At 47.1% G+C, this 13,255-nt stretch overlaps 1 protein-coding gene across 1 annotated transcript; it reads right to left on the bottom strand.

Annotated features, from left to right (window-relative positions):
* Window positions 1–6,608: 6,608 nt before the first annotated feature.
* mchr2a (melanin concentrating hormone receptor 2a) lies at window positions 6,609–12,602 on the bottom strand. The gene is made up of 5 exons (XM_084669962.1): window positions 12,355–12,602; window positions 10,499–10,708; window positions 9,165–9,359; window positions 8,066–8,185; window positions 6,609–7,545 (listed from the first exon to the last, which is right to left on the bottom strand). Exons 1-5 carry the CDS (start codon window positions 12,549–12,551, stop codon window positions 7,209–7,211), a joined length of 1,059 nt encoding a protein of 352 aa, XP_084526088.1. The 5' UTR covers window positions 12,552–12,602; the 3' UTR covers window positions 6,609–7,208.
* Between the last annotated feature and the right edge of the window lie 653 nt (window positions 12,603–13,255).

The raw sequence follows: 13,255 nt of genomic DNA, 5'->3' as shown, positions 1-13,255 counted from the left end.
CCCATCCCTACTTTCATAGAGAAGCCCTGCCCCCATACTCACAACGTAACGCTAACCCCACCCCGAGGGCTAAAATAGGCCACAGTGCCAGGGGCTTCATGTTGGTCATGTGACCTGTGATAACTTCTCACCTCCCTGGGCTGGTTAATTGGCTTTAATTGCCTGTAATTGCCTAATTAGCTGGTCAGTTATTTACTTAGATTCTTTCTAGTCCCTCCTTTGTTCGACAGGGCAGGGTTTGCACTGGTGTCACGTCCAATCACACCGCTCTGGACGGGACCCAATTAGCATTGTAAGCTGAACAATTTTTTGTCCGCGATTTGTGCGGGAGGAGGACATAATTGAAGACGACAACAGCTTTAATGTGAAAGTGTGCAGCCTGGGGGCTAGTCTGTGAAGTTTGTTCTTCTTCAAGGTGCTGGGCGCACTACAGTACGGTTCTACTTACAGTATACCATGGAGCGGAGAGGTTTTTACAGTACAGAACTAATATCAATGACAGTTGTGAGAGTCAGTAACTGACTGAGGCCTGTGCCCTGACCATTACCATTACCAGGAAGAGGTGAAAAAGAGTCATTTAGAGGCTCTGTTCTCTCAGGGAGCAAATGTAGCCTGAGGATAGTCAGGGAGGCCTGCATGAACACCAGAGACCTGTGATGCACTGTCAGACCTTGTAAGCTGCAAACTGGGCCACCTCCTCTCTACCCGTCTCCTCTCTTCCCTCCGTCAAACCCTCCTCCACTTTTTCTCCCTCTCCTCCTCGTTCTCCCATCGCTATCTCCTCTCCTGTCTTCTTCCCATCTCTCTGGTGGTGGCAGGTCCATTCAGGCCTCATTACTTCAAGCCCAAAGTAAGCGTCTGAACTTGTAACCTTATGATCTTCCAGGACAGGCTTAATGGGTCACCAGAGTTCCAACCCGCCTCGACCAGCCCGGCACATTAGAACCACTCAGTTCCCATAACTCCCAGACCAATCAAAAAGTCTCACACAGCAACTAGCCAATCAAGCAGGCCTTCCGGATTGACCGGCCCCAAATGCGATGAGGCACCACTGCCTAGAGACCTGCTTGGTTCACCACGGCCCCAGGTCAAGTGTCTATGACATCACGGGGCAGCAGTGGCCCCGGGGAATGCATAGGAGAAGCCGACCCAGAAAGGTCTGTGTAGCCAGAGTCACATGACCTCTCTTCAGGTCAGAACAGCTGGAGGGCGTCGCCACAGGCAGGAAGGGCTGGGGCTATGTCCTCTGAGTTGGAGAGAAATAAAGACAGAGAGAGAGAGAGAGAGAGAGAGAGAGAGAGAGAGAGAGAGAGAGAGAGAGAGAGAGAGAGAGAGAGAGAGAGAGAGAGAGGAGGAGACAAGAAAGATTTAGGAACGGGATTTCAGAAACTGGTGACATTGGTCAAAATGTCTAAAATTACAAAAAAAATTACAAAACAGTGTTCCTTTACAACAATAAACTTCCCGCATGTGTGGAAAGTCTGTGTTAGGGAGAATGGGGGAGTGTGTCTGTGGGATAGTGGGGAGTGTGTGTGAAGGGGGAAAGCAGGCGTCTGTGAGCCTAATCGCTAAGCCACTTAGGCAACATCAGTCAGAGGAATTAGGGCCTAAACATCCCGGCCCAGCGTCATGGAAGACAGCAAGCTGACAGGAACTAGCGAGTGTGTGGCTCGCGTTCAGCGACTGGAATATCAAGCCCAACTTGTAGGCCGACTAGTGCTTTATCTGATAGGATTAGCGTTACTTAGACCACACACGCTGGAGCGTTCATAACCCCGGACGCTTTTTATAGATATCTCTCTCTCTCCATCTCCTTGTGTCTCTATATCCCAAGCTCTGTCTCTGCCAGCAGAGCAGTGAAGGGAGAAGGGCTGACGCTCTGTGTGAAGGCTGCTATCGAATGGATGCTCATCATCAGCGGGAGCTCAGACAGAAACATCCATGGGAGAGCTGGTCAGGAGAACACAACAACCGGCAGCAGGCTGGGGTTGACGCTGGTGTTTGGTTGACGTCCTGGTCGTGCCCTGGGCCAGCTTTGATCCCTGCTTGTATTTGTACATCAAATAACTCCCTTCCCTGACCAGGGTGAAACTTGACTCCACCTCCTCCCACCCTCCCCCCTACACACACACAAAACCTCTGACAGACTTTCTGGGTGACTTTCTGCTTCAAATTCATTGACCACGACATCTACTAAGTGAAACCCAAGGGCCATGTATGGTTGGTTGGTCTGTTGCTAAAGCAGGGACTAAAGTGTGGGTGGGTGGGCAAGTGTGCTGACTCACCTCATTGTCTCATTGTCAGAGTGTGTGTGAGTGTGTTAGTTGTCTCATGTAGACCCTTGAGCAGGTAAGGAGATAAAGTGGCCAGTGTATTTACATGCCAGTAGAGCAGTTAGAGAAAGAGCCACCTAGCCGCTCCTGCTACATCAAAGAGAAGCAGGTTATTAACGGGACATGGAGAGCCCTGCAGCCTGGGTTAGCATCACACACACTCCTACGCTCATCTGGAATCAACAACACACACTCACACACGTACACCGCTGCACACACAGCCACAAGCATATAAACACACACAGGACCAGGACCGGCTTCCATACAAAACTACTTTCAATATCCAATCCACCTAGGGCTAGTCCATTGTCAGTGGCTCTCACAATTAATTAGGCAACTTATTGAGCTCGAGATGCAATATGCATGTTAATTTAATGGGTTCTCTCTGGCTTGGAAAAAAAAAAAGAAAGAAAAGGCTTTGATGTTCACCAAACTTGGCAGTGGATTGGCCGTGGCACACAATGGCAGAATTAATGAGGACAGGGAAACAATGGACCAGGTATTGTTTCCCAAACCTGCATACAAATGGAGCGGAGATGCATGCATGCTAATGTGGTCTGAACCCATACCCTGCAAAACGGGCCCTGGTCTAGCTTTTCATAATGTCTCTCTGCTGGTACCTATTCAACGTCTCTTTTAGTGAGCAGAGTTAGCCTCATACAGCCTCAGAGATCCAACCGGATGGTCTGGGGGATACTTTGCCCGTGTGGGCAGAGCCAACAGCATCAGGCGCCCCTATGTCGGGGAACCCTGCTCTCCTCTCTCTTCTTCATCTCCATGTTCAACCCTAACATTCAGATATAATTGTGTTCAGGCAAATTGATTGCGTCTTTTTGTGACTTAACTAACCTGCGCTCAACATAAACAAACAGGCAATTTGACCCGTTCAAATAGGGTAACCCATGCAGCACATCGGAACAGCAGAGCCTTGCCCCTTCTCTACCCTGTGCCAACAACATCCAGGAGCTTGCATTGACATTTGTCACAAACAAGAAACTATGGTTTCACACACGCTAAAACCGGCCACAGGTAGGCTCCATTCGGGACCCAATATGATCTTGTGTGATGAATTCATGAAGTTCTTGGAATTCCATAATCAGGGATTAAAAAATATGTGAGTTGCAGGGCTGTAACTGATCTGGAGGTGATGATCTTTCAGTGTTCCATCTGGACCTTATATGTTTATTTAACATTATTGAAAAAAATCTACCTTAACAAAATTAACCAAACATACTAGAAATGTACAGTATTTTAATTAACTTATTATTCAGTGACCTAACCTTACTGCTATCCATTATGACAAATGCTTCTTTAACAAATGGAACCATTTCATGGCAAGGTGAAAAAACGAGTTGTGAAGGCTATTGAATTGCCATAGAAATACACAATAAAATACAATTCAGCAACAGGCCACATTTACGAAATAACATGCATAGCAAATCTTTCAAGGTCAAAAAGAGAACAAAATATTGTAGCAGAGCCATGTTTGAAAGGTGGAGCAGAAGTGAAGCATTGAGGTCAGATGTAGGGAGCTCCTGTATGACAGTCAGTTCCTCAGCATGTGTTGCTCCATCTGGAGCACCAGGACAAGAAGCAGCACAAGCCAAGCGAGCATGTGCCAAGATTTGAAAGGCGGGAAAATGCTCTGATTACCACGCGCTTGGTCCATCAGCGCAAGGCTAAAGGCTGTACAGCATGCTGTATTTACATTATTAACGCGAATAACTGCCACTCCGGTATACAAATGATATTCAGTGAATCATTTTGAAACACTGTGTCACCACGAGAGCAACAAATGATACAAACAAGTGTACGGATGCAAACCCACTTCCCAGCTGTAAATTGACTTCTTTTCATAACATTCCTACAAGAAGAGGTAATCATACAACAAAATTAATCCATCAAGGATTTTTATAAAACCTGAATTTGCCGAAAAAATGCTTCTATGTAGGCCATTCTTGCAGTGTGAGCTGCAGGGGAAGTCTCGGTCTGTTTTTACTACAAAAAAAATAATTACACTTGACTTTAGGTTGTAATCACACTTGTCATGTTGCATTCCCGACTGAGTCAAACACAGTGAAAGGCTTCTTCTAATTATGGAAAAGTTGTCAAGCCTCTCTCGCGCCTGCTTGGTATCTGCGCGTGGTACCCGCCCGTGCAACAACAGGCGGTGGGGAACCTGTGCCAGGCTCTGGCTCGCGGGGGAAAACCTGTGCGACGCGCAGGATGCACTATCTGTCTGCTGAAGCAAGACGTCTCAATTCATTATTCACAGAATCAGTCAAGGAAAACGAAAAACAGTGAGGAACGTAGGCAACAGCCAGCAGAGCGTGGCATTAAATACAAAGTTTTAATAGGCCCACTGGTTAACATTTTATAGGCTAACATAATGTGACTAAAAGGTCATTTAAAAAGAGTGTTGTTATAAGCAACTTCACATTTGTGTGGTTTCACATCAAAGACAACAAAAATGTAAACGATTAAGCTACATTACTACTGTCACTCTGACACAGCCTTCCACCTTCCAAAGCTTTGACACATCTGTCCAACTGGTCAGCCGAGCATGCAGAGTCAGCAGATCAGGTCAGACAAGACATGAGAACTAATGGGGCTCAATCCGTATTTTTGATTTACAGATAGTGGGTAAAATATTTTGCTTTCGACTCAACTGGATTCAAACATTTGGAAAATCAAAGTAAATCAGGTACAGTTTGGGAGAGTAATTGTAAAAAGAGTTGTCATAAATCCAAACACACCAGTCCCCTGCCCAGTCGAAAGAAAAGAGAACGTTGTTGATCGCGGAGGTTTGAAGCTTGTTGACACAAGACACGACGAGGCCCTCTGCTGGTGTGGAAAGGAATTAAATGACATATTTTATTGTGATACTTGCCCTCCATTCTCCAAACCACGGAAAACAGGAAAACACACACCAAGGTCACATCCTGTATTGGTACATTATTACCAAAGTATGTTTTATACAAATAGGAATGCTGCCTCTGTTAAAAGCGAAACATCACCATTGGCTTTGGACAAAGATAACTGAGTGTTTTGTCTGAGCTGAATGATTGGTGCAACTGCTTCGGCTGCTTTTCTCAGTTTATTGATGAAAGAAGACTTTCGGGTAGAAGGACATCAGCAAGGGGTCAAGTATACTGCTTTCAAATACTTTAGGTGTTTGTTTGCCTTGAATCGTGTGGGTGAGGAGAACACAAAATGTTTTTGGTCTGTTTTGTACTACTCGTTTGGACTGAGGTCTTATACAGGGCTGCTAGTGCTGTGATGGAACAAAAATCCTGGGGTGTTGGGTGGAGGGGTGCAGGGTTGTATGAGGGGGTTGGGTTAGGGTGGGTGGGTGGGTGGGTGGATGGATAAGTGTGGGGTTGGGTTAGGGAGGGGGTGGTATTTTACTGCTGAAAACAAGGTCAAACAATGTCAGATCAAATAGCTTTCACTCAGCCTGCCTGCTTGCCCATCTGCCTGTCTGGCTGCCACCCGTCCGTCCATCCAGTTGCCAGTGAACCTGCCTGTCTCTCTTCAGGGCTGGAGGACAGAGGCAGAGCATTTCAGGATGTGCAAGGGCCAGGTGGGCATCAGAGACGGAGAGATCCACATTCCAACCTGTCACTGAGTAGGGGATCACTGGTGCCAGTGCCGCGGTTAAACCCAGGGCCCTCCTGGAACAATAAACAGTTTTACACTAATGTGGTGAACACAATCAATAAGATGGCCGTTGATTGGACAGACAGGACAGTGGGATAATGTTGACATTGAGACATATTGATGAACCTGTCAAAGCACCAATGGCCTGGGATTGGCTAGAGGGGTAGGGGGCATAGAGAGACAATAGGCCATTATCCAGCAGGGGCATGGAGTTGGCGGGAGAGGCCTGGGGGAGAGGCCTTGGGTGAGACGCTGAGACTGTCTGGTCTGGTCTGGTCGCCTCTTTATTGATCACATGGGGATGGCTGTGGTGGTTGGCGTGGATGAGTGGGGCTGGGGGATGGTTGGGGGTGAGGGTGGGCCGTACCCTCTGGAAGCATGTCCGTCTGGTCAGTGGTGGGACTCTCACTGGTGACCCACCCTGAAGCTGGCCGCCTGCTCTTGTTGCACCAGACAGTCAGAGAAGTGCCCAACGGCCCAGTCTGACATAATCAATGTTTACTAACTCAGTGAATGATTTACACAGCGGTAGCCGTGACGGACATGACCCTGAAGGATACTATGTCTCATTCAATTATGCACGCACATAATGGGATTTCATAGAATAGTTGTGGCTGAGATTATAAATGGCTTTATTGGCATTTCATGACAAAAAAGACACATATCATAACGTAAACGTTTCAAACATATAACAAAATGCACATTTAGAAAGTGGCACGGTACTGTACGTCTATACTCTTGTAATACCACAGTTTGCCTGTGGGGAGCGCTTGGACACCACAAGAATCTCACATCTGAGCTTCATATGAAGATAAAAAAAAACAAAAAAAAACATGACAGTTGAATCTCTGACAACATGCTGGTCAATATATAGGTAGCTATAGGTCCTACAACGAGCTAGTCAACATATGTAGAGATATGTAGACAGGGATCGTGTGGACAGGCGACAAGGTGACAAACAGATAAACAGACAGGTAGACAGGCGAACAGGTAAGCAGACAGATAAACAGACAGCTAGACAGGCGAACAGGTAAACAGACAGATAAACAGACAGCTAGACAGGCAGCCATTGACAGACAGACAAGAAGACTTGAACAGAAGGTCACAGTGTATATTCAGCCTCAATGGTACTCTCACAGGCTGGCAGAGGTTGGAGTATTGTGTGTGTGTGTGTATGTGTGCGTGTACGTATGTGTGTTGTAGGGGATGTCTGAATTAGTAGTGTGTTCTGCGTGATTGCGTGTGTGTGTTGGCTTTGGCGGGAGTCTCGCTGTCTCCCTCTGGGTCGCTGGGCGCTGGGCGTTGGGTCATGCGCTTGCGGAAGTGTCTGCTCAGCAGGATGTAGATGAAGGGGTTGATAGAGCTGGGGGCGTAGCTCAGGCAGACGGACAGGTAGTAGCAGGTGTGGTAGGCCAATGAGGGCCGGCGCACCCTCAGGTTTACAAGCTGGAGAACGTGATAGGGCGCCACGCTCACCATGAACACGCCCACTAGAACCAGCACCATCCGGGTGAGGCGGACGGCGCGCTGTCTGGGTAGGCTCATGTTGCAGCTGGAAGGAGGGGGGACGTGGGCAGAGGAGCGGCAGGAGGGGGGAGGAGAAAGAATCAGGGAGGAGAAATGTGAAGGGAGGATGGGGCGTTAGAGATTTTTTTTTTTTTTTCATCTTGATGTTCAGCTGAACTTTTAGAAAGGTCTCTGTTTAAAATCACTGACAACAATAACAGACTAGCCTGTCCCTAGCAGCAGTCCCATGGTGTGGGTTGGCCACAGGCGGATGCTTTCATAATCCCGTTTCATGATTCACTCTGACTTCTAAGAGGCAAAAAATATCCTTTCCAGTCTGTCGGAAACAGTCAGGAGTTGTTGTGTAAAGAATCTTTCATCAGCTGACCACATCTGACCACAGTTTTCCAAAGATGAGCACAGTTAACATCACCGCTTGAGCGCTTACTCTGCCATCATAGATACCATCTCCCTGCCAGCGACTGACGTCACTTAACCTGCTGCTGTTACTGCATACCCATGTTGGTCTGTGCCCATGCATCAAACACACACATACACACACACACCAGCTTGCCTGCTTGGTCTTCAGGTACTTCCTCCATGTCGAGGTGAGGATGAGGATGTAGCACGTCAGGATGAGGGGCAGCGGCAGGAAGAACGATGTGATGGTCTGATACAGGGTGTACCTGAGAGAGAGAGAGAGAGAGAGAGAGAGAGAGAGAGAGGGAGAAAGAGAGAGAGGGAGAGAGAGATAGAGAGAGACAGAGAGAAAGGGAGAGAGGGAGAGAGAGAAAAGGGAGAGAGAGAGAAAAGGGAGAAAGAGAGAGGGAGAGAGAGAGAGAGACAGAAAGAGAGAGAAAAGGGAGAGAGAGGGGGAGAAAGAGAGAGAGAGAGAGAGAGAGAGAGAGAGAGAGAGAGAGAGAGAGAGAGAGAGAGAGAGAGAGAGAGAGAGAGAGAGAGAGAGAGAGAGAGAGAGAGAGAGAGAGAGAGAGAGAGAGAGAGGGAGAGAGAAAGGGAGAGAGAGAGAAAAGGGAGAGAGAGAGAAAGAGAGAAAGAAAGAGAGAGAAGGAGAAAGAGAGAGGGAGAGAGAGAGAGAGAGAGAGAGAGAGAGAGAGAGAGAGAGAGACATGAGCAAACCAAGGTACAGTACGTCCGAGTCTCAATCAACACACAGATAACCTATTGAGAACATAATGTATTCAAGGAGGTGATTACACTCTCTGTGTGTAGATCCATCATATCCAGCAGCCATATAGAATGCATGGCTGTAGACTGGAATAGAGTTAACCCGGGAGCTGCAGCTCTTTCAATATGGCTCTAATTCAGCCCTCACTAGCAGGTTCAGCGTGAATTTAAAGAGCAGCGTTGACCCTCGTGACTCCATTACCACTGAGCATCACACAGAGCTTCATGTTTAATGATGCTCAGCCAGACTCATCTGCAGCCAGGAACCATCCCTGAAATCAAACACCACCTGTGTTGCTTCACATTGGCATCAGTGTTATTAAGAGATTGTTAAGAGATGTTAGTTAGATGTGATGATATTCACGTCCACGGTACTGGCTGGAGAGAAGATTAGAGTACAGGAAGTAGTTTGGTTATACTGTCAGCAGTCTACTACACGATTTCTGGACGGTCGTGAATTCCTGATTTCCTGACCCTTACCAGAGCACTGCGCTGGGAGAGACCAGGTTCATGGTGCAGCTTTCCAGGCCGTCGGGGAAGCGCAGCACCTCTGAGTAGAGCCAGGCAGGCAGCACCAGGATGAAGGACACCACCCACACACACAGGTTGATCCGGATGGTTCTGGAGCGGGTCCTCAGGGTCATCAGGCGGAGCGGGTGGACCACCGCCAGGTACCTAGGGCCGGGGGTGAGAAGACGGAGAGACTGATGGGGAAAGACAGATAAAGAGAAGACAAACATGCTCCCCGGTCCCTGAGTGTTTTCAAACAACCCCAATGTCCCCTGAATGTAAAAACATTTGTGAAACAGGGGTGTGGTTGAAAACTATATCTACACTCAACAGATAGACATGGTAAAACACACACACATACACACAGTTGGGTTGGGTACACTGGGGTTGGGTACTACTGTAGTGTGGGTGCTTCCTCCAATCGGTTGGAAGCTAGCTGTTGCTTTGAGATAACCGTTGATTGTAATGCACCATGTCTGGTGGCCTTGGATGAAGGCAAGCTTTGATGAAGAGAACCATTGCATCAAACCGCTCTCAAATTAGTGAGTTTACCGATATTCAGTCCCCTATGCATTACCATGCCTCAAAGCTAATGCATCCATTAGGCTTGTCGATGCCCAAGGGCAAAATGCACCAACTGTCATGGCCGCCACACTGGTCATGAAATGGACAGCCGTGGGACAGAAACCACATCTGCTCCATATAACTGTCAAAACTACATATGGAGACGGGAATGTAATTTATATCTGTACACCAACAGTCAGATAATGTCATTCAGGGATGTCCAAGAGATTCCGACTATATGTTGAGTTAAGTTAATCTGTCTGAAGCGGGTTACTGGAAGAGAGCCTGTGATGGCTCTTATAGTGGGTTTTGTTCTAAAGCATCTAATGGATCAGTGTCCACTTGATGTCTGCTCACTAGAACAGTCAGAGACTGTCAAACCAGTCATGAGAACCACTGGTAAGCAGGAAGATATGAAACCACACAGAACCAACGGCTTTTTGTGTTCACTGGTGTCCAGGCTGTGTCTGAGACATTTGAAACTGAATACAAACTGATCCAAATATTTCAGTAACCTGTCTAGTTATCTGTGCAAGAGATTCCGGCCTAAGAAGATTCGCTTTTAGGGAAAAGAAATCGGAATCTTGTCCCTGATGACCAATCAGTGATCAATCACGCACCAACCTGTCCATGCTAACCAATCATACACTGACCTGCCCAGGCCTGCCAATCACGCACCAACCTGTCCATGCTAACCAATCATACACTGACCTGCCCAGGCTAACCAATCACACACCAACCTGTCCAGGCTGACGGCAGTCATGACAGCTGCGCAGGCCACCTGGTTACAGTTGTCGATGGAGGTGATGATGGTGCAGAGGGTGCTGCCAAACACCCAGTGCCCCCCGCGCGCCCACTGGTGGATGAGGAAGGGCATGACGGTCACGTGCACCACATCTGCCACCGCCAGGTTACACACATACACGTCAGGAACAGTCTTCTTGGTGGTCCTGAGGGAGCACACACACACACATATATATATATTTCTATACAGACACACACCAATACAAAGTTCATATAAACACATTCACCAGCCGGTTACAACATAGCCATGCTTCATCACTGATCATGTGTTGCTCAGTGATGGGGGTTGTCTGTTGTTGTGTTGTATGCTTATATGTGATATGTGTTTTGGTTGTTGCCTCCCTGATCTATATTTTGATCTACATCCTGTATGATCACCAGCACGGCTGCTCTCTGCATTGGTCTCCCCTGGGAACCTCCCATATCCTGCTGTGCCTCCTCCAATCCCAGCGTCCGATACTGATCGTCTCCAATCCCTTCGCCTGATATTGATCTCCTCCAATCCCTGTGCCCGATACTGATCTCCTCCAGTCTTGGCTTCTAAAATCAGACATGGCTCAAGGATGTCCTTCCTTCAGCCCGCAGCTAAAGAATGTACGAAGCAGGAAGGGTCAGATAGCTCACACATGGTGAGCGGCAGAAGACGATAACCACGGAAACCTGGCATTGCTTGGCTCTCAATGCAATCATGTTTTGTTTTGATTGTCCATTGATTCAGAAATGCAGTACATTTACATTTAGTCATTTAGCAGATGCTCTTATCCAGAGCGACTGACAGTAAGTACAGGGACATTCCCCCGGTAAGTAGAATGAAGTGTCTTGCCCAAGGACACATCATTTGGCACAAACCGGCAACTTTCTGATAATAGCCTGATGCCCTAACCGCTCAGCCATCAGCGTACTCTGATCCATATGCAGATCTATCATAACAATCCACATGGATCTTCCCCCTTCATTGTCAACTGTCCCAGCTCCATAGCCAAGCTCCATCTCTTCACACCTGCTGACCGGCTCCAGCATGAGAACTAGGACCAGCCTGCTGATGCTCCATGAGCCTGGTCCAGAATCCCCCCAGAGAATCATCCTTAATGTCCCCCCATCCTGTATCACCTGCCTGGGCTCAGCAGCGAAGGTTCACTTGTTGAGGGGGGGTGGGGGTGGTGGCGGTGGGGGGAGGCGGAGCGGAGCAGGGGGGTCTCCTGTACAAATCCTTGTCATTTAAGCCATCTGAGCTGTCAGTAGAGGTACTGAAGGGGCCCCACACCCCCGGTACAGCAGAGTGCACAATGACCATGGGACATTGTCTGGAAGAAACACTTCTTTAAAGACAGACCCTCCATTATGGACCTTGTCTTAAAACATGGGGATTAACTACTGTATATGTATAAACATAGAGAGTCACCAGACTCAAATTAACACATATCTGGGAATAGCAATAAAAGTGGCAAACCTTGGAATTGGGTAAACATGAGACCGCTTTAACATTTTGTAGTTTGCTTCAGTTGACAAAAAGAGATGTTTATATAAGATTATAATTATTTTCTGCAGCCTAATTTAACAACACATGACTGCTAGAGTTTATTCAGCACTTTAACAGCAATTCGAATTTCAAGCTAAATATTTTATTTTCAGCTACAGTAAATGCAATTTCGCCACTTCCACGTTGTCATGGTTAATAAAATTGGTTTCTAGCAGCCACCTTTCTGCCTGCAAAAATTATATATAACATTTTACATTTCTAACATAGTGGGGTTTGATTTGCTTCGGAGATAACTACAATGTTAGCGCCTACCTCAAGATTGTCACCAGCACGAGGATGTTTCCCACGAGTCCCGTGGAACACAAGAAGCCTATTAGAGAAGGTAGTATCGTGGTCTCCGTAACGTGCACAAAGTTCGAATATTCATCCAGGTGGTTGCCGTCATCACTGCCCGACTCGTTGAGAGGATAAGTTGTTTGATTCCAGGTATATTTGTCGATATCATCCATGGTGATATTTGCTCACGATTTGATCCGTTTTTATTACTGCCAGATTACACAATTAGTGGAAACGTAGGATGGAGTCGGGTTTCCTTTACTGTTCATCTTAACATGAGGAGAACGCTGTGACGGCGCGGGACTGCGGACTCTCGCACTATGGCACAAGAGCGCATTACGCACGCATATGAATATGCGGATAGCTGTCGGCCTCAAACTTCCCCAAGAAGCAGCTAGATATAAACCTTTTTCTTGACCCTCACACTTTGAAAAGCACCGTCATATAAAAGTCATGAAATCTATACCACGGCAGAAGCTTTGAAGTCAAGCTTGGCGATTCATTAAGCTTGTCAAATCTGAGATGCTGTCCAGCAAGAAGACATGACACAACCATCCATAATTAATGACGGAGATGAAACGTTAGTGGAAACCGTCAGATCTGTAAGATGTCATGACTCTCTTCAAAGACCCGATGTAAGCATGCAGTAGGCAGTTTTACTTTAAAATGTATTTTCTTCGAACTTCGTATACTTGGCTACATCTAATTCTATAGGCCCATAGATATACAATATTTTGAAGAACCTGTTGGAACTAGCTACATCTTCTTGTTTGTAACACAACAGCTGGTTCCCAGTGACCAACAAGCATCACCAGAGGTCATAAACAATATAGGCTACCAGTATTCAAACAGTGAAAAGCGGAGATAACATCCAGTC

This window comes from Hypomesus nipponensis, chromosome 2 (genome assembly GCF_054491055.1).
Source record: "Hypomesus nipponensis isolate SF chromosome 2, ASM5449105v1, whole genome shotgun sequence".
NCBI lineage: Eukaryota > Metazoa > Chordata > Actinopteri > Osmeriformes > Osmeridae > Hypomesus > Hypomesus nipponensis.
Note: the sequence above shows the minus strand (reverse complement) of the source record. Positions and strands in the feature narration are given on the sequence as shown.